Below are 21,737 nucleotides of genomic sequence, written 5' to 3'. Positions count from 1 at the left end.
GAATATTCAATCGTTTATGCTGCAACAGAGGCCTGTTCATGTGCGGTATTGTCCTTTGTTCTTTGTTCATACTCCCCACTTTTGTCTTGTAGATGACGGATAGAGTTTGGGAATTCAGGAAGTCAGCTGTTCACAGCAGAACTCCTGGCATCAGACCTGCTCTTGCAGCCGCATGATTTAAATGCCTGTTCCAGTTCAGATTTTCATGAATTCTAATGCCCAGGATGTTGATAGTGAGGGATTCTGTCATAATAATGCTACTTAGTGTCAAGGGGAAATCGTTGGAATCTCCCTTATTGGAGACGGTCATTGCCTGCCAAATCTTTGACATTAATGTTACTTGCCATTCATTAGCCCAAGATTGAATGTTTTCTCAGAAGTGGCCTAGAGAAGGAGTCAGTCCAAGGGAATTTGGGACAGGAAAAACTGCAGGTCTTTCTACCAACTCAAACATTCCAAGGAAAAATAAGGGAAATAGAACACAAACATACATGTTTATGTATCATCTCTCTGGGACATCTCTCAGTTTGCCTGTTATTCTGTATATCCATCCATCTATCACAATATCCTGATGCGTTGGGCGGGGGGCGGGGGGCGGGGGGGGGGGGGGGGGGGGCGGGGGGGGTGCGGGGGGGAGGGAATCATCTTTGTTGCTAACGGGGTGCCAAAGAATCTGGGTGACTTTCCTTTCTTTAGAGGTAGGAAACATCATCTGGATTCACAACTTTTAAAAATTAAAGTGCCTCCAATACTGTTGCTGGGTAGATTTGTATATAAATAGTCCGCATTGGCAACGTGAAGGGTTTTAAGTTGACTTGCAGCCAAGCGGTCAGCACTGAGGAAACAGATCTTTGATCTACTGCACAAACAGCCCCAGATGTTTCCTGTCAATAACTTTGAGCATTTAACAGCAGCCTGGATTGCTGCCAAATACTGTGTGGGACAGATTAGCGCGAACCTGGATGGACAAAATGGGATTCAGCCATTTAAACAATAAATGTTTCATTCCCTCAAGAAAGACACATTTTAAATCGTAATCATTCTAATCAAATATTTTCATTTAGTGTCCTGTTCGTTATATATGTAAATAACATCACAAAACAATAAAGTGGCCAAATGTTCTTTTTTTTTCATTTGTATAGTTTCCAAGTAAATTTCATTCCAATAATTAATGTTTATTAACCACTTCATGAAATGTGAGAGAGAGAGATGTTGATGGGACCAATTCCCCAGTGAAGTGAAATCGATGCAATGACACGAAATAATATTAAAACAACATCATAAAACTGACATGAACAACGGGGATTCCTGTAATATTCTGAAATTTCTGGATCACATTGAAACAGCAGCGTCTCTTGTACCAGATTCGCACCGTGTTCTATTGTACAGTATAATCTGATTTCTGTTATTGATGAGTTCCTCTCATAACTGCCAATGAGTGGAGAAATGATCAGTTCATAACCTGATTCAATGGAAGATAAAACATTTATTCTTGTGACACTGTGCAATGTGCGATGTGTGTTCCCAATACCAGCAAATGTTAGACAGCCGGTGGCCAATAGAATGAGTTGCAATAAATTGGATGCTGAAGGAGAACTTTAATGATCTCCAAGTCCGTTCCGATTCATTAACTTCTGTGTCAAAAATCAATTTAATTTTATGTTTCTCTGTCAACTCACTATTTAATTATCAGGAGCTTGGGATTCTTATTATTTTCAAAGGCCTGCCTTCGAGATTGGGGCAGTTTGAAAAGATAAGGAGAAACATTGTATTGTGTGAGAGTTTCTTCTCATCTCCAAACCCAAATTGTACAGTGATAGCCATCCACACTGCAAATAGAATCACTTTGTATATTTTACACGTTTAGTTACGGAACTCGATGGTATTTCTTCTGATAAATTGTGCTTTATTATTGTAATGTGGCAGAGACACGGAATTGTTGCAAAATTGTCTAATGTTATTTCATCATTTTTAGATTTCTTTTCTTGTTGGGGGTGTGGCAATAAAATCACCATTTTTACCATGGAATTAGTTATTTAAATAAATAAATGATGAATTGCAATGTCATCACCAGAAATAATGGGGACAATACAATTAACATTTTAGCCAAACAAATATCCCGATACAGTAAAATGCCCATTTTAATATTAATCTATTGTAAATCTCCGAGTCCATTCTGTTGGTGGTGTGGAAGGTGGGACGTGGATCCAGGCGCCGCCTCCAGCAGGGAATCAACAGGCGGCGCCTGGAAAGCCGCCCCCTTCTGCCGGGTATTTAAATACCGCTCACTGGGACCGGAATCCAACAGTCCGGGAGCTGGTTTGTTCACTGAGTTCCTGACACAACCATTTCCCCCAAATCACCAGAAAGATGAGGTCGGCCATTTCTCTCAGTTTGTTGCTGACATTCTTATCTGGTGAGTATTTATTATTACTATTGTTCAAGTTTCTCACTGTTACGGTCTCAGTGTTAGTCTCTCTCTGGAATGTTCCAGAGTCAGCAATCATTTCACTAAAATTAATCCCTGGTGTTTTTGATCTATTTTTACAGGTGTCCAGTCGGAGATTGTGTTGACTCAGCCAGAGGCAGAGACCGGGCGTCCAGGAGGCTCCCTGAAACTCACCTGTAAAACCAGCGGATTCAGTCTTGGCAGCGACTGGATGGGCTGGGTCCGACAGGTTCCCGGACAGGGCCTGGAGTGGCTGCTTTATTACTATAGTTCATCCAGCAACAACTACGCCCCATCAATTAAAGATCGATTTACTGCGTCCAAAGACACTTCAAACAACATCTTCTCTTTGGAGATGACGAGGCTGAAGATCGAAGACACCGCCATCTATTACTGTACAAGAGACCACAGCGAGAGGAACCAGGGATGGACCTGAACAAGAACAGTCCGAGGGGAAATTCAGCAACTTCCATCATAACCTGAAGGTCAGTAACTGTTTTAAATATAATAATAGCGCCAGTAATCAGAGCCAAAACACAAACCACTAACGTCGTGAAAATTAAACATTAAATCAGGAAAACACACAGACGTAATGAGCTGAGCTTTTCACTGTGTTTATATTTACTGTTTCAGCTGGATATAATGCTCGTTTTACTATTTCTGATACTTGGAGGAGGTGTTTCTAGATTGTGTTTTGTAAACAGCTGCATAAATTGTAAATTACATCAGGAATACGGGTCTATTTGAAGTAAATATTGTGTGGCAGTACTGAACAGAGAGTGAGCGCAGTTTTTGTGCGGGTGTGTGTCACTGTGATACTACAGTGGGTCACAGTGCTGAGCACAGCGACATCCTCATACAAAAACCTCAGAGAAAGGGATTGTTCAAATTGGTAATCAGTACCACAGCAGGATTTCTAAAGCAAACGAGGCTTCAAAGAAATAATGTGTGGACGTAATATTAGTTTGTGAGTAGTTATAAAACTCTTTCCATAAAATCGATATTGACCGACATGCTAAATCTACACGGTGAGTTTAAAAGCAATCCGATACCCTTTATAAATATAATGACCAGGTCAAGCTGAAATAACTCACTCATTCGCTCGTGGATGAGGCAGAATCAGATTTTTCACAGAACAGTGAAATTAAATCTCTGTATTTTACAGTGAGCAGGCAGGCACAGTATTTGACATGCTGTGTCTCACTGTGATATATGGATGGCACAACAGTTACTGTCAATACAAAAACCCCTCAGCGCTAATTGACCGAGTCTCGGGCAGTGTTCTGTTTTACAATCCATCATTATTTACAGTGCTGTATTATTTATACACCAGCACTACACAAATAGTGAGAATTAATATGAAAAATTTTTGATAACTATTTGATTATCAAATAGTGTTTTCAATAACTTGATCATATGATCCTCTGTGAAATACAAAACATTAAGATGATTTATGTTGAGCGAACGGTATCCAACAGGGTAGTAATAATTTCATGAAAAATGCAGTGATTTACTTCCACTCTGGCTTGTGATTTTGTTTAAATACTGATGGATTTCTGTCTATTTTGTGCAGGGATGGTTATTGTATGACCCAGCCTAGAGAATGTGACACTGTGACGCTATGGGCTACTGGGGACAAGGGACCATGGTGACGGTGACTGCAGGTAAGAACCATGCATTTATTTAGTCAGTGTTTTATTTGAGTTTTTGTTTTACATTTTTCTCGATTTTATTAATTCACTTGTTCACTGAAATGCGGTTTGGTGGATTCTGTGCTGAAAATCTTTGCAATGTTTCATGTGATCCTGCTGAAATTGCGGTTATAGAATTCTACTGTTAATTGATAAAAGGTAAATTCAGTCTCTTGTGATTTGGTGTTTATCTGCTGAGGACATTGTTTGGCTGGGTTACATTAAATGTCTTCCTTTTGTTCAATAGTTCGGCGTTTCTGCAATGTTTAATCTCGGTGACATCTAATGGCTGCGAGTTGTACCAACTACTCCAAAAGTATTTGAAATCTAACCCAACCTTAACAAAATGTGTTAAATTTTCTGCATTAATGTTATAAACATTTTCGGCTTAATCACAATGCTGGTTTTGTTGTGTTATTGTTGTGCTCAGTTTAATTATTAGTTACTTTGGTGATGGGCGGATTGGCTGGATTTTTAAGTGAGACTTTCCGCCAATGTGAAATTTGATTCTGTTGAAACAGTTTGTAGAATTGAGCTGCTTCTGCATGAACGGGGGTTCAGTCCCTCAGTGATGCATTTTTCTGGTGAGGAGATTGTCTGTCTGGGTGACTTTGAAGAAGTAAAATTTGTGAAATGGTTTGGCGATTCTGCATTGTTCACACTCCGTGATACTGAGCTGTTATACACTTTGTGATTGAATCCAGAGTCTGCCGGTTTTAAACTATTTGACTGTGCCTGCACAGAGAAATCAGGCAGGGTTTATTGCATTTGTACTTTTTTAATCGTAACCGATAATTGCTGGTTAAATCAAACCACGGTTTACGCCACTCGTCCAAAACACAGTTTGCCACTGCATACCCAATTTGGGGTACGTGCAATGTTTTACCTGATGGCTGCAGGTAAATGTTTAAATACGTTTGAATTTTTTTTGAAATATGACCCAATATGAATAGAATGTGGTAAAGCTTCAATGTTAATTTGTTGCACATATTTCACCTCCTCACAATGCTGTTGCTCTTATTCCAGATTTCTGTTTAGTTTAGTCATTCATATATTTGGTGACGAGTTGGTTTGCCGGATTGGGTACTGAAATTTTCTTGCGATGATATTTTTGATTTTATTGAATGGATACATTCAACAGATTCATTCCCGCAGTGATGTGTTTTGGTGTGTTTCTGTTGAGGAGGTTCTGTGGTTCGGTCGCTATGAATGTTAAAATGTGTGAAATGGTTTGGTGTTTCGGCATTGTTTAAACTGGGTGGCACTGAGCAGTTACATGTTTTCTGGTTGAATGCAAACAATCTTTGAGTTTGAAAATCCTTGCAGGGAGAAAACAGGCAGGTTTTGAAAAAAAAACAAACATATTACAGCATTTTTAATTAAAGTTAAACGAACGTTTACAAATTAAAATAAATCATAACATACAGCGTTCACTGGGACACTAAGTCGTTGCTGCAACTACAGACTTCTCATTAACAAATTTAATCGTAAAATTAACATAAATTAAATATTTTTAAATAGGTAATGTAACTCCATGTTCACCAAACATCATTTTATATTAATATCATTATTCATTATTCCCTCCTAATAGTTCTGCTGTGCTTCGCACACAACTAACATGACCAGAAATGTTTTTTTATGCTGGAAATATGTTGTGATAATTCCGGAAACTGTTTCAATGAGAACAATCTGTTTCCGCAGCAGTGCTTAGTTCATCAAGATACTTTGCATTAATTGATATATCCCAGTGAAGTTCGCTTTCACTTAAATACGAATTTTAGAGAATAAGACGTGACTATTTGGTATTTTTGTGTCCGATTATTACATTCTTTCTGTGGAGGCGCAGCATTTCTTCCAATTCATTTGTATTTGGATGACAAGGTAATTAATCACTAATGTCATCTCAAAACTTTTGAAATGGTTTGGTGTTTCTCAATTGCTTCTGTATTTTTTGAGCACCGTGATCCTGAGCGATTACACTTTTTCCAGCTAAATGAACAAAAAAAAACAAACTCCGTTTAAAAATTATTTTCAGGATAAAACAAACAAGTATCAAAAATAAATGCATGCCAGAGCATTTTATTCATGTTAACTAATTGTTGCAGATTAAAATAAAACATGAATTATAATTCTTACTGCATCACTATATCTCTGCTGGGGACATTACACTACCCTGAATCTGTTACATTAGATGTGCTCATTTTCAGAAAAAAAATATTTTATGCCCAATTTTCTAGATTTAAGAGAGAGGTACAGGTAGTTAAAAGTCCAAGGGAATTTTGAAATTTTTTTCAGTTTAATTTAAAGTAAGTTATTAATTCTTTGTTGTAATTTGACAATTGACCACTTAGAATCCCACATTTTGAATAAACTTGACAGAGTGAACACAGTTTTCTGACAGGTGGAATTCGTTAACACTAAACAATCGTTCAATTAATGGTGTTTGAATTGCTGTAAGTGACAATAGAAACTGGATAGAGATTGACAAGTTAGTACATGAAATTCAAAAAGATTAATTTATATACAAATATCACAATAATATCATAATAGTAATAGTTGTTCTACGCTTAATCATAGCATCATGGCTCCATTACTGCTGAAAACAGAATAAATGTTGAATAAAGATGAATAAATGACAGGATAGAAGAATCGATTCTATTGGAACATTATGTTTAATTCTTATTAATTATTATACTGAAGAAAAAGTCTCGACTTATTTTGTGCATCATTTTTCAATGTTGCAGAAGATTTGAATCAATTGTCCTCATTGAATTTTTCACTGTTCAATTCAGATCTTTTAAATTAATCAATATTTTCAGTCAGTAAATTATATGGATGATCCAAATTATTCAATCTAAGAAGCAGTTTCATCGATCTCAAACCGCCAGGTCGTTACAGTAAATACAAATACAGAAGCACGCATTTTAACACGTTTGTAGGTTATAATAAGGCGTTGGGAGTAAAAGTGGAAATGAAAAAAATTACAACGTGATTCGATTTTAGCAAATGAATTTCAGATGTCTGAATATTTCCATTCAGTAATTTGAAGTTTATTGTTTATGATTTAATTGGAACCTAATTACTTCACAATGTTCGAGGCAAAGGCAAATTTTGAATGATTGAAAACTGATTTAATTACTGAGTGCAAATCAGTAACAGGAGATCTAACTGCCAATTAACAATAACAAAATATAATATCGGTGCTAATTAATTCAAAACAAAAGACCTTGAATATAGCGCTGGTGTACAAAATACAATCCGTTTTAGAGAATATTTAATTGTATCGAAAATGAATTCAGAAACATAACATGTCTTTACTCAGCTCTGCTCAGCTCGATAAAGTATTTTGCCTTGATTATTGCGTTAACTACATTTAATTAAGAAATTAGTTCGAAACATGCAATGATTTTCAATGTTAACATTTCCATGTTTGTTTAATTCTTATAATGTTACGGCATCTCTGTGAGGGACATTGAACTGCCCTGAAACTGATATTTTTGATTGCTCATTTTCTGCGAAATTACATCTTTACGAGAGGTGATGCAGATAGAGAGAAATAATTAAAAGTCAAGGATTTTTTTTTAATTTTCAAATGAATATCAGTTTCATTTAAAATAGGTCATTGGTTTTCTGTTGTTGTACGTTGACCATTGATCAATGAGAATCCAACAGTTTGAATGAAATTGACAGATTGAACAGATCTTTCTGCTGGGAACTCGGCTGTTGCACCGTTTGTGTCTCAGCGTGTGGTCACTGTGTTGGGACCAGGAATCTGTCTGACTGGTTATAAACCTTCTGGCCTCTTCTGCTGTATTTCGGGGACTGAAATTTGATTTATTTCTTCAAGAAACTTGTAACTCTGAGATTTGTGACAGTTTGACTTGATATTTGACTCGGCGTCTCAGAAAGGAGATCCCTGAAGCATATTGTCACCATCAGAGAGCAGAAACTTCACACTGTAGAGGGGAGAATTGGGTGATTTTTAAGCAGTGATGTACCGGCCTTGGGAATGTTCGGTGAACAAGTACAAAGTGAGATTTACTATATTGTGTTCCATATTACAGCAATCCCTGAACTGTTTAGTATGACAGTTGAAGCGCCTAATTCATTTGCATCTTTTTTAAAATCTTCTAAAGGCATTTTAGAGTCATTTGCTCGGCCAGAATTTTTAATCTTCCCTAATTGTTCCTTGAGAAAGTGTTGATTTGAAACATCCTTGAATAACTGCAGTCCATATGCTGCAAACATCCACTCTGCTGTTTGGGCAGCAAGTTCCAGGATTTTGACCCAACGACTATGAATGAATTGAGATATTGTTTCAAGTCAGGATGATGTGTGTTTTGGAGGGGAGCTTGCAGGTGATAGCGTTCATTGTGTCTGCTGCCCTTGTCCTGTTAGGATGTAAAGGCAGCGGGTTTGGACAGTGTAATCTATGGAGCGGTGGTGAGTTGCTGCAGTGCATGTTGTATATAATACACACAGTGCTGACACTGCTTGTTAGTGATGGAGAGAGTGAATAGGGGGAATGAGGGGGCGGATAAATTTGTGGGTGAATTTACCCTGGATTATCTCAAATTTCGTGAAATTTTGCAAGTTTCACTCATTGAGGAAAGAGGAAATTATTTAATTGTGAGTGACTTGTGAAAGATTTAAATGTTTTTTCCAGCCATTGGTCCACAGTCCGTATTGTGCTCACTTGTCACTCCCACTGACTGTGTGAGTGGGTGGGTATGTGTGGAGTGATTGTGCTTTTCCAGACTGAATCAGCCAGATAGAGGCTTACACACATCATACACATAAATACACACATACACACTCTCATATTCTCTCACACATGCACACATATATACACACACTTACTTGCTCTCTCATATGACATCTCTCAAACACATTCTCTTTCTCTCATGTTCTACATACTCTCTCTCACTTACAAATAAATACATACACTCGCTCTCTCAATCGTTCTTTCTCACAAACATCACCTCTCTCACACGCACACAGTCTCTCCATCTCTTACACACGAACACACATGTATACACAATGTATCTCTCTTAAACACTCCACCTGTCAAAGACACATGTTCTCTCAATAATTATTTCACTCATACGCACTCACGCATACACCCTGTCTATTTTTTACACTTTTTTCTCACTCACACAAACTCTACCCTCCCCTCCACACACACACGCGCGCGCGCGCACACACACACACACACACACACACACACACACACATATTGCTTCTATCACACACACACATTGCACTCATCGTTCTCACTCACACACGATCCCATGCAAACTTCCACACACTCATGAGCAGTTTATTTTAATTTCCAATAGACACACTGTCCCCTCTTGCAAACGCAGCTCACTGGCTCGCACGCGTGCAAACACAGTCTATCACAGATAGGCACCTTCAGACACACACACACACACACACACACACACACACACACACACACACACACACACACACACACACACACACACACACACACACTGTCACCCTCCCTCCCTGGCACACAGACCCAAGCACACCCTCACACACTTTCCATCTCACATACGTAAGAGAGACTGTCATTGATACCAGAGAACAGAATCATAGGATCCTACAGTAGAGAAGGAGGCCATTCAGCCCATCGAGTCTGCACGAGCAGCAGTCCCACCATGCCCAATCCCCATTACCAATTGTATTTACCCTAACTAGTCCCCCTGAAACTAGGGACAATTTAGCACGGCCAATCCACTGATCCCGCACATCTTTGGTCTGTGGGAGGAAACAGGAGCACCCAATGAAACCCAAGCAGACACGGGTGGACTTGCTAACTCCACACGCAAGGACCCATATCGGGAATTGAACTGTGAGGCAGCGGCGCTAATCACTGTGCCACAGCGCCCATCCACGTTACTCCCCGCCGCCCCCTTACCCTCCCCTGTAACATTTGAATGAGGGTGGGATCGAGGAGCCCGAGTAAAACGCAAGTGAATCAGTTACAGAGGGAAATTCTCCTCTGTTTGGAGTCATATTTAGCACAAAGCAAGATGGTAATGGTTGTGGAAAGTCAAACATCTAAGTTGAGATATCACTGCAGGAGTTCGGCAGGGGACTGTTCTGGGACCAACAATCTTCTATTGCTTCATCAATGACACATTCCATCCAACATGAGGTCAGAAGTAGGGATTTCCATGTGTTACACCGGACACAAAGACACAATCAATAAGAAGGGATCTGGCTGAGACTAAGTCCGCCTGGCTCCCCAATACTGGTGTCAACTTGGTGTTTGATTCCTGTGTGACCCTAGTTTTGCTGGAAGCTTCCCTTCCAGCTCCCTCAGTCTGTCTATTTGTTCACTGATCCGTGTTTCTGAAAGAAAGGCCCCGACATTAAAGCAGCTGCCCGGTGATCTACACTGATTCCTGACTTTACACAGCCCTGTTACTGAAAGCTGATCAATGGAGAGAATCGGGAAAAGATCGATGGAGAGGGAGAGGAGGAGGTGACTCACTGACTCTCTCACCCTCACCCACACTCACTCACTCACCCTCAATCTCTCATCCTCAATCAAATAACTTCACTCACTCACATTATCTTACCTACCTTCTCTCGTTGGCACACTCTCATTCACTCACCCTCATTCACTCACCCTCACTCACTCAACCACAATCACTCACCCTCACTCACTCATTCTCATTCACGCTTACTCACTCGTCCTCACACACTCACCCTCACTCACTCATCCACCCTCCCACACACTCACCCTCATACACATTCACCCTCACACACTCACTCTCACACACCCTCACCCTCACACACCCTCACCCTCACACGCACTCACCCTCACTCACTCACCGTCACACACTCACCCTCACGCACTCGCCCTCACGCACTCGCCGTCAGAAACTCACTGATCCTGATTCAACCTGAGTCAGTCACCCTCACACACTCACTCACAATCACTCACTCATATTCGCTCATTCACTCTCATCCATTCTCACTCACTCACCCACAAGCACTCACACACCCTCATTCAACTTCGCACATTCACTCAAACACACGCCCTGACTCACTCATCCTCACACCCTCACTCACTCACAATCACTCACTCATCTTCGCTCACTCACTCTCATCTATCTTCACTCACTCACCCACACTCACCCACAAACACGCATTCAACCTCACTCGTTCACCCTCAATCACACATCCTAACTCTCTCATTCTCACACCCTCACTGACTCACTCACATTCACTCACCCTCTCACCCTCAGTCACGCACCCACATTCACTCACCCTCACGCACTCACCCTCACGCGCCTTCATTAATTCACGGTCACTCAGCCACCCACACTCATACACCATCACTCACTCAACCTCACTCACTAAACCTCGCTCACTGACTTCGACCCTCAGTCAGTCATCAACATTCATACTCACCTTCATTCACTGATCCGACTAATCCACCCTCACTCACCCAGTCTCACTCACCCTCACTCACTCACCCCATTCACTATCACTCACTCACTCACTTCACTTACCCACCCTCACTCATCCAGTCTCACTCACTCACACTCACTCACTCACCTACCCACCCCCACAGACTCAAGCTCAATGACCCTCTCTCTGTCTCGCTCTGAATTACGCCCGGTCACCCATTCAAACTCACTCAAACTCACGCACATACATTCACTCACAAACCCTCACATACTCATCATCACTCAACTTCACTACCCTAACTCACAAATCCTCAATCACTCACCCTCATCAAACACCTTCACTCACTCACCCTCACTCTCCCACCCATCCACATTCATTCTCCCTCAAACACTCTCACACACCACCTTGACTCACTCACTCTCACCCCTCACTTATTCAGTTACATTCACTCCCTCACCCTCATTCACTCAATCTCACTCACTTCCACTCACCCACCTCCACTAACCTTCACACATCCTCACTCACTCTCCCTCATTCTTTCAATCTTGCTTACCTTCAATCATCTAGTCACCTTCACTCACATTCAGCCACCTTCACTCCCTACCCTCTCTCACACACCCTCATTCACTCACGCTCTCTCACCCTCACCCACAATTACTCACCCTAAATCACTCATCATCACTCAAAGAACTTCACTCACTCACCTTCCGTCACACGTACACCATCACTCATCCACTCTCACTCATCTAATCACTCACACTCACACTCTCTCACTCACACTCACTAAATCTGTGTGGGGAAGGTCTGCAACGAGAGAGAAGAAAGATCTCAAGCGGCCGTTTGGTGTTCAAAGGTGGGAGCTGCCCTGGGAGTGCAGAGAGCTGGAGGGAATCGCTGGGGGCTCGGGGCCAGGGACAATGATAAAGAGTCAGGGGAGAACAGGAGGCGTGGGAAATGGCAGAGAGCCGTGGGTGGGGGGAGGGCAGAGAGCCAGGGGAAACAGCAGAGAGCCAGGGGAAACAGCAGAGAGCTGGGGGAAGGGCAGAGAGGACGGGGAAAGGGCACACAGCTGGGGAACAGGGCGGAAAGCCAGGGGAAAGGGTAGAGAGAGAGGAGAAAGGACAGGGAGCAGGGGGAGAGGGCAGAGAGACCAGTGAAAGGGGAGAGAGCCGAAAGGAAGGACAGAGAGATGGGGAAAAGGGAAGAAAGACCACGGAAAGGGGAGAGAACCAGGAAAAAGGGCAGGGAGGGATGAAAAAGGGCAGGGAGGCACGAAAAGGGGCAGGGAGGTCGGAGAAAGGCCAGAGAGCCGAGGGAAAGGGCAGAGAGCCCAGGGGAAAGGGCAGGAGAGTCAGTGGGAAAGGTCAGAGAGCCGGGGGAAAGGAGAAAGAGGTTAGGGAGCAGAGACAGAGGGCGGAGAGCTGAGGGAAAGTGTAGGGGACTGAGAGAAAGAGCAGAGAGCCGGGCGAGAGGGCACAGAGCTGGAGGGAAGTGTAGAGAGTCAGGTGGAAATACAGAGAGCCGGATAAATGAGAAAACGAGCCACCATGAAAGTCAGAGAGCCAGTGGAAAGGGCAAGGAGCTGGGGAAAATGGGCAGAGAGCGGATGATGGACGGGCGGAGTGAGGAGGTTGAGAATAGAGCTAGCACCACAATCAGCTCATCTGTAATCTCAGTGAATGATGGTGGAGACTTCAGGGCCCGAATGGCCAACTCTTACCATTAATGTATGATCCTTCAATTAGTTAATGTTGCATTTATTTGAATTTATAATCACATTTAGAGTTTCCTGATCATTCAGTAAGTATTCATTCCGGAGGTATTTTTGAAGCAAAGTCACTAATCTCCGATTTGTGGAGTGAGAGGCAATGAGTTGGAGAGAGGAAGGAGCATCAATCAGTTTGAACACAGGCAATTTCCAAAACTAGTGTGGAGATGCCGGAGTGAGGTTGTTGTGGGCACAGTAAGGATCTCACTGCACCAGGTTAAAGTCCAACAGGTTTATTTGGAATCACAAGCTATTGGAACTCCCTCATCAGGTGAGTGCATGATATGAATGAAGAGACAACTTCTTCATCACAAAGTGTTGTTGTTTGAGAAATAAATAGTTGCTGCAACAATTGAGACAATCTTTGCTCTTCTCTGTTAATCCAATGAATGATATGCCATTTTGACACTCTATGAATGTATTTTTCTTCTTAATTTGCTAGAGGTGGAGACAGGGATGTGAGTTTCTTCAGAGATGACTTTTCCCAATTGATAGAAATAACACAATCTGAAAGGTAGATATAGGATTAAATCTGGAAATATTAGGATAAGTTCATAATTCTAATCAATGTTCGGGATAGAAGCACAAAAATAGAAGCAGGAGTGGTCATTTAGCCCTCTGAGCCTACTCCACCATTCACTTTGGTCAGATCTCATCAATATCCTGATCATACCTATTGCCCATATCCCTCATCAATATCCTGATCATACCTGGAACCCATACAACACCGAGAGCTATATCTAATATAGAAACATATTTGTAACAACATGTTTGATGACTTAATAAACGCAAATGAGAGTCTAACTTGTTCAATCGGCTATTCTTTCCCAGCGACACCGTCTCCGCCCACTCTCTACGGCCTGGTCTCCTCCTGTCAGCAACACAACTCCGATGGCTCCGTCACCTACGGCTGTTTGGCCATGGATTACCTTCCAGATGTCGCCAAACTGACCTGGAAGAAACATGGGCAGGAGATCACCAGTGGGTTTAAAACATACCCGTCAGTGAGAAACACGAAGGGGACCTACACACTGAGCAGCCAGTTAACCATCACCGACTCAGCGGGAGAATGCCCCAGAATTGACTGTGAGGTTCGACACAGTGACTCAGTCAAGATCGTTGAAATGCCATGTAAGTGTTGTGAAACCTGGGTAAGAGAGGGGCGCTGTGAATGAACTGTATAAGGCCTTAGTCATAACTGATTTGTAGCAATTTGAAAAATGTAAATTGTGCAAAATCCAGGTAAATATCTACTGACTGATAAGTTACTCAGAACGAGAGAACCATCGAAATGTTACGGTGCAGAAGGAGACCATTTAGACCATCATGTCTGTGCTGTCCAAAAGTGACAACAAAGAAACTAACCATTCATTTTAAGCCCACTTTCTAGTCCTTGCTTCGTAGCCTTGTCGGTTAAAGCACTTGAGATACAGATACAGAGACATTTTAAATGATCATGCCCCCTGGTAATTGAGCCCTCCACCTGGGGAATGAATTATTTCTACCTACGTCCCGTATAATTTTGTGAACCACAATTACGTCACACCTCAGCCTCCTCCTTTTTTTCTAAGGAAAACAACTCCTGCCTATTCAATCTCGCCTCATGGCTGCAATGATCAGGCCATGGAAACATTCCTGTAAACCTCATCTCTCTCCAGAGTCATTACGTCATTCCTGCAACGTGAAGGCCAGGACTATGGAGCAAACTCCAAACGTGGCCTAACTAGTGTGTTACACAGCCCCATCATTACATCACTGATTTTGTTTTCAATACCTCACACATTGGAGGAATTAATCCGAAATGCTTTCTTGATCAACTTGTCCAGTTGCCCTACCATCGAAAAACAGCTGTGGACATGCACTACAAGGTATTGTATTTTCTCAATCTCTCTCAACCTTCTGTTTTATTGACTATTCCCTTGCTTTGTTTGCCCTCCGCAAATGCATTGCGTGACACTTTTGACAGTTGAATTCTATTTGCCATTTCCCTGCCAGTTCCATAAAACCATGGGCACAATTCTCAAATCGGCAGCTCTGGTGCTAAAATAAAAGAACTAATTTTAATTGTTGTCAATTGAATTTTCAAGTGATGTCTAAACATGTGTTTGTTGAAGGTGAAATCCCCCCAACCGTTATCCTCACCGTGAGTTCCAGTGAAGAAATCACAAGCAGCAAATTTGCAACCATCGTCTGTTCAATCATCGATTTCCAGCCAGGGTCACTGACGGTGAAGTGGCTGAAGAATGGGGAACCCATGGATTCAGGAATTGTCACCTCTCCCGCCTGTCAAGTGAACGGGAACTTCTCGGCCAGCAGCCGGCTGACAGTCTCCGCTGGGGAATGGTTCAGCAAAGCGGTCTATACCTGCCAGGTCACTCACCAAGGAAACACTCAGAGTCTGAACATCAGCGCATCTCAGGGTAAGAGACTCAAACAGAGGATACAATATATCATTCCGATGTTAACCGGAATTAGAGATCTATTAATGTTGGTACAACGCATAGAATAACTTCTAAGTTATTGTCATGTAATTTGCTGCATTAGGACAAGGCCTCCTTCAGAATTTCATCACAAAAGCAATTGTTTGTTATCCCTTCATGAGAGTTGCGTTTATTTCCCAAACCCAGGGGCACTTCAATGTCAACCACGTTGCTGTGAATCTGGAGTCACATGCATACCAGGCCAGATAAAGACAGCGGATTTACTTGTTAAAAAAGGATTTGTGAACTGGAAGAGGTTTTACAGCAATGGCTTCATAACAATCATTTCAACTTTTAATTATACATTTTTATAGAATTCAGATTTAATATTTGCAATGATGGGATTCGAATCTGTGTCCCCAGAACCTTGCACTAGATTACAAGCCCATTGACAACACCATATGCCATTGCCTCCCCTGAAAGAGTGCCCCCCTTCCATTTTGAAGTAATATAGTGAGAGAGATGGCCTTGATGTCAACTTTTTTTTTTCCCTGAGGCAGCTGGTAAGATTCAGAGAGACAGTGGGGATCGGACTCTTTCACAAGTCACAGCATAGGGGTAAAATTTCGGAAAGTGCATCCACCCTATTTATAAACTAACGCCCAGTACTGTTTTCCCTGAGTTCAGGATGGTGTATCGTTTGGGAATCCTGCAATGTTGATTTATGAAAATGGTACCGCTGCTACAATACTATAATAAAGGGAATAAGTTCATAGAACAAGTTGGTTCTTCATCGTCCATTGATGTTGAAAGGCTATAGTTAGAGATTGATGTATTGGAGGTGACTTCATCTCCTTCAGGCTGAAGACTGCTGTCCTGCTTCTGAAGGGGAACTAGGGTTCATTTTCATTTGTCATTCACAGGTCCTCTCCAGTGCCTTGATACCACAGTGAAGATACAGCCACCACCAATAGAACAGGTCTTACTGGAGGCGACCGTGACCTTAACCTGCATCATTTCTCATGCTCCTGATGGAGTTAACGTGTCCTGGATCCGAGACAGGAAGTATTTGAAATCAGAGACTGCCGAAAAGCCCGGAGCGGATCCTGACAGCGTGATCAGCAAATTAAGCATCTCCACACAAGCCTGGCTGAGTGCGGCTGTGTTTGAGTGCGTGGTGAGCCATCAGGATCTGCCGACTCCTCTAAGAACATCTATCCACAAGGAAACAGGTGAGCTGAGAGACTGAAGCAATAAATGTGGGGTCAAAATGTAGGCAGGGTTCTGAGGAATGTGGAGGACCCGGAAGATCTTGGAGTTCATATCCCCAGATCTCTGAAAGTTGCCTCTCAAATGGATAGAACAGTGAAGGCTTACTGTGTGTCAGGGTGTTTTGACAGGGAGTTTGAGTTTAAAAGCCGTGTAGTTATCTGCAACTATATCGGACCTTGGTGAGACCACATTTGGAATATTGTGTTCAGTTCAGGTCACCTCACTATAAGAAGGATGTGGAAGCATTGGAGAGAGTGCAGAGGAGATTTACCAGGATGCTGCCTGGTTTGGAGGGTAGGTCTTATGAGGAAAGGTTGAGGGAGCTGGGGCTTTTCTCCTTAGAGCGGAGGGGGATGGGAGGCGACTTAATAGAGGTTTATAAGATGATGAGGGGGATTGATAGAGTGGACATGCGGAGACTATTTCATCGGGTGGATGTAGCTGTTACTAGGAGGCATTACTATAAGGTTCATGCTGGGAGATATAGGAGGGATGTCCGAGGTAAATTCTTCATTTAGAGAGTGGTTGGGGTGAGGAATACACTGCCTGCCATGATAGAGGAGTTGGACACTTTGGGAACTTTCAAGCGGTTATTGGATAGGCACATGGAGCACACCAGAATGATAGGGAGTGGGATAGCTTGATTGTGGGTTCGGACATTGCTCGGCACAACATTGAGGGCTGAAGGGCCTGTACTGTGCTGTAATGTTCTATGTTTCCATGTAAATGCATCACTGTGTCTATCTCCAGTGAAAGTGTACTCGTCAATATTTAGTATTCAGTGCATTAATGTTCTCCCTGAACTAAACGACTCTGGGCCGATTGATATTTTTCTGGGGAGTTTGATGTGTTGATGAGTGAAAAGTGAACTGAAGGCGATGTTACTGGGTTTAGATCGAAGAAGAAGGGGCGAGTCTGATGTGGCGCATCAAAACTAGGAAATCAAAAAGGAAAGTAGATCAGTTGGGCCGAATGGCCTGATTCTGTGCTGTAAACTTTCTGAATCTTTCCACTCCGCCCCCCTGAGTTATTTGAGAAAACAATTGTGTTCACCTCTCCTCCAAGCTGGAAATCAAAAATGGAAACATTTAAAATCAAAACCGAAGCACATTTTCCTGATATCGAACCAGCGGTTTCATTGCCTCCAGAATTCTCCAATTTATTGATATTTATTGTACATGTTCTGCAGATCTAAATCCGCGGGAACCGGTCGTCTCTGTCCTCCTGCCCTCGGCGGAAGACGTCTCCGCTCAGAGTTTCGTCTCCCTCAGCTGCTTAGTGAGAGGTTTCTCCCCCCGAGAGATCTTCGTCAAGTGGACCGTCAACGACAAGCCGGTGAATCCCGGGAACTACAGGAACACCGAGGTGGTGGCGGAGAACGGCAATAGCTCCTTCTTCATGTACAGCCTGTTATCCATTGCAGCAGAGGAATGGTCCAGCGGCGCTTCTTACTCCTGTGTGGTGGGACATGAAGCCATCCCCTTGAAGATCATCAACAGAACAGTTGACAAATCCAGCGGTAAACCCAGTTTTGTGAACATTTCTCTTGCACTGATGGACACTGTTAATTCATGTCAATGAGTATCAGTCGGGTACATTAAAAACTACAATAAACAGAATAAAATCATTTTCCTCTAACGATAAATGAAATACCCAATCGCTTCATTGATTGCTTTTCAGTTTTCCTTCCAGTAGTTTTTTTTTGTTTGAGTCAGATATTTTCAGGCCTCAGATCGAAGCCTTGTTGAACCAATGCGCCCAGCTCAGATCCACCCTGTCTCAGAGACAGAATAGAGCACATTTATTCCAGGATTCTCCAAAATGTCTTCACCGACTTCCTCCCTGAGGAAAAATCCGACAATTTCAACATTTGCGGCAAACATTCTCAATATTTAGATCTCGGTGTTTCTGTTTCTCTCATTGTCCATGCCTTTACCCTTTCATGTCAGCTTTAAGCTGCTGCATCACACCCACTGAACAGAAGTAAGGGTCACACATAAACATAGAGAAATAATCCCACATCAGATTGAGGGAGAGTGAAATTGTTAACATACCGGATTCCTACTCACCCAACAAAGACAGGGGAGGATCAATAGTTAATCCATGTACCACAACTTCCTCAATGAAAAGAGGAGCAATGTCATTATTTAATCCACTCACCTCCACTTCCTCAGTGGTTAGAACCATCAGGAATATTGCATCACAGGATAGAGAGAGGTAAGCTATGAGCTCACTCTCCACCCTTTCGTAAGGAGCGTGCTTGGAAGGGAATGACTCTCTACAATAAGGAGTCAGTTGTCAACAGTACAAATTAGCTTCCTATTTTTGCTACAGATTTTGAAGTATAATTATCTTCATGAAAGTATCACTGAAGTATATAATACACATAAACTAATATATGTATATATATTTATGCAACATAATTCAAAAATGTTTCAACACTCTTGTTCCTGTTAATCATGTGCTGGCATTGATTTCCCATAATACAAATTTAAACAAGTAACCGAATCCTCCCCGGCTTTCACTGTCCTGTCCCTGATGATTCTGAGATGCATCAATGAATTATTTCATTCACTCTCCTGATATCACCGTGCCACTCACATAAAAGACATTTAAACAGCAAAGTCTGAAAATGTGCTCCATTGTTCGGATTGTTTGGATCACGTTCAGTTAACAATTGCCGGTAAAACTTGAAGCAACAGTTAAAAAATATACACACTGACAATACTACACAGAACTGTCACAATTAGAAATACACACATAGGCGTACGCACACACACACGTACACACACACGCACACACACACACACACACACACACACACACACACACACACACACACACACACACACACAATCAAATATATAAACTCGCGCTTGTACAAATGGGCACTAAAACAAGGCCACACAATCAAATATATACAAAGGCACACACACACATACACATAAAACACACAAGTACAGACACTTACGTGAGTTGGAACAAAGACCCAAACACAAACACATACCATGGAAAGACACAACACAGGCAGATGCACATACATGCAGACCCACATAAATGCACAAACACATACATATACTTAAATAAGTATATATCTTAGCACACATTCACTCTGACAGGAATATAACTATAGAGACACACAATGTTATACACGTTAACAGGTATATATGGAAATTCATATAAACAAATAAGCAGGCTGCATATAGATGAACTGACAGCAAAACATTTGCACGCAAACATGTAGACACAAAAACTAACATGCTCATACAGAACAGAACACCACAGCACACATTACTACATATCGAAACACAAACATATATCAAGATATCGTTGTGAAGAATTATCAACACGTATATACAAACACACATGTTAACAGGTACACACACAGACAAATGGAGAAACAGACGCGCACAGAAAAGGAAACAAACATTACTAGAATGACAAAAATTAACACATAGGAATAGCCAGAAATGCATGTGCACCCAGTAAGAGTGGCTTTAATAAATATACACAGACTTACCACAATAATAGAGTCGTACATACACAATGTCAGAAAAATCAAATATACACATAGGTGCAGGCACACAACTACACAAATCAACAAACGCAGGGAAATGAACGCGTACATTAAAGCTCTTTACATATATTAACTGAGAGCCAAAGATTAATGCAGAGCACGAGATGTTCATGCACACGCACACAAATGCAAAATCTTAAGTACAAATGGTAGGTAAATGATGAAAGTGAAATTTAAACATAAATTTTAACGCACATATCTACCGACAACTAGCTCAATGTACATAGCACCGAAAACACGTTGAGAAACTGAATTAAGCTAGTGATCTTCTAACCATTACCGCCACAAATAAGAAAAAATCAGAAATTACATCCCAGTTCTTAAACAGCAATATTCACAGTTTAAAGATGAGCCACCATCTGTGAAACCAATCATTGATCAGTGGACGTTCCTCGATATCAGTCATAATATTCTTCAATGAGGGATAGTGCCAAATTGATCGAAAATGAATTGATACTCAAGAAAACTTCTTCAGTTCTTTCTGACATGGATTGTCCAAGGAATGTACATAAATATCAAGTGTGAACATAATTATGGAGATCGGTTACTAAATGTCCTGAACTTAACAGTAGTTATATACTGAAAATTATACAAAGAGAATACATTAACAACTCATGAAGGAGAACGGGGAGATGAAAAATAACAATATGATTTCCTGGATAAGTTAAGTCATCTAATTTCATTTCCTGGTCTCCAACCCCTAGACCCCACCGACCGCATCTGGATTGAAGGCAATGAGGATGATAACAGCAACATCTGGACAACCGCTTCCACATTCATCGTCCTGTTCTTCCTGAGCATTTTCTACAGCACTGCCGTCACTCTGGTGAAGGTGAGATGATTCAATTCACTCACATTTCACATCGGCAGAATGGATTTGAAAAATCTCTGAATGTTTCACTGATTAAACACTCGAACACTATTGTCCCGCATCATAAACATCTGCTTCAACATTTTCTCTTTCTTTTACAGATCAAATGACGGGTTGAACTTTGGACGCTGAAGATTTCCCTCAGCTGATTATCAAGATCTGTGTAAGGCTCAACTGCAATCTCAGCTGTCAGTGACTGTATCAGTAAAATTCTCCCAGCTTATCATTCTGAATCTGTAACTGAGGCTACCTTAGATA

At 41.7% G+C, this 21,737-nt stretch overlaps 1 gene segment (V, D, J or C); it reads left to right on the top strand.

Moving 5' to 3' along the window:
• The first annotated feature begins 2,370 nt into the window (after positions 1–2,370).
• Positions 2,371–21,597, top strand: LOC145362411 (Ig heavy chain C region-like). The segment is given in 6 exon segments: positions 2,371–2,416; positions 2,551–2,862; positions 4,057–4,113; positions 14,171–14,476; positions 15,454–15,759; positions 21,581–21,597. Coding segments are annotated over 6 exon segments (1,044 nt in total).
• Positions 21,598–21,737: the final 140 nt, after the last annotated feature.

The sequence above is a fragment of the Carcharhinus amblyrhynchos genome, unplaced genomic scaffold (genome assembly GCF_965287045.1).
Source record: "Carcharhinus amblyrhynchos unplaced genomic scaffold, sCarAmb.v2.hapA scaffold_38, whole genome shotgun sequence".
Taxonomy (NCBI): Eukaryota; Metazoa; Chordata; class Chondrichthyes; order Carcharhiniformes; family Carcharhinidae; genus Carcharhinus; species Carcharhinus amblyrhynchos.
Note: the sequence above shows the minus strand (reverse complement) of the source record. Positions and strands in the feature narration are given on the sequence as shown.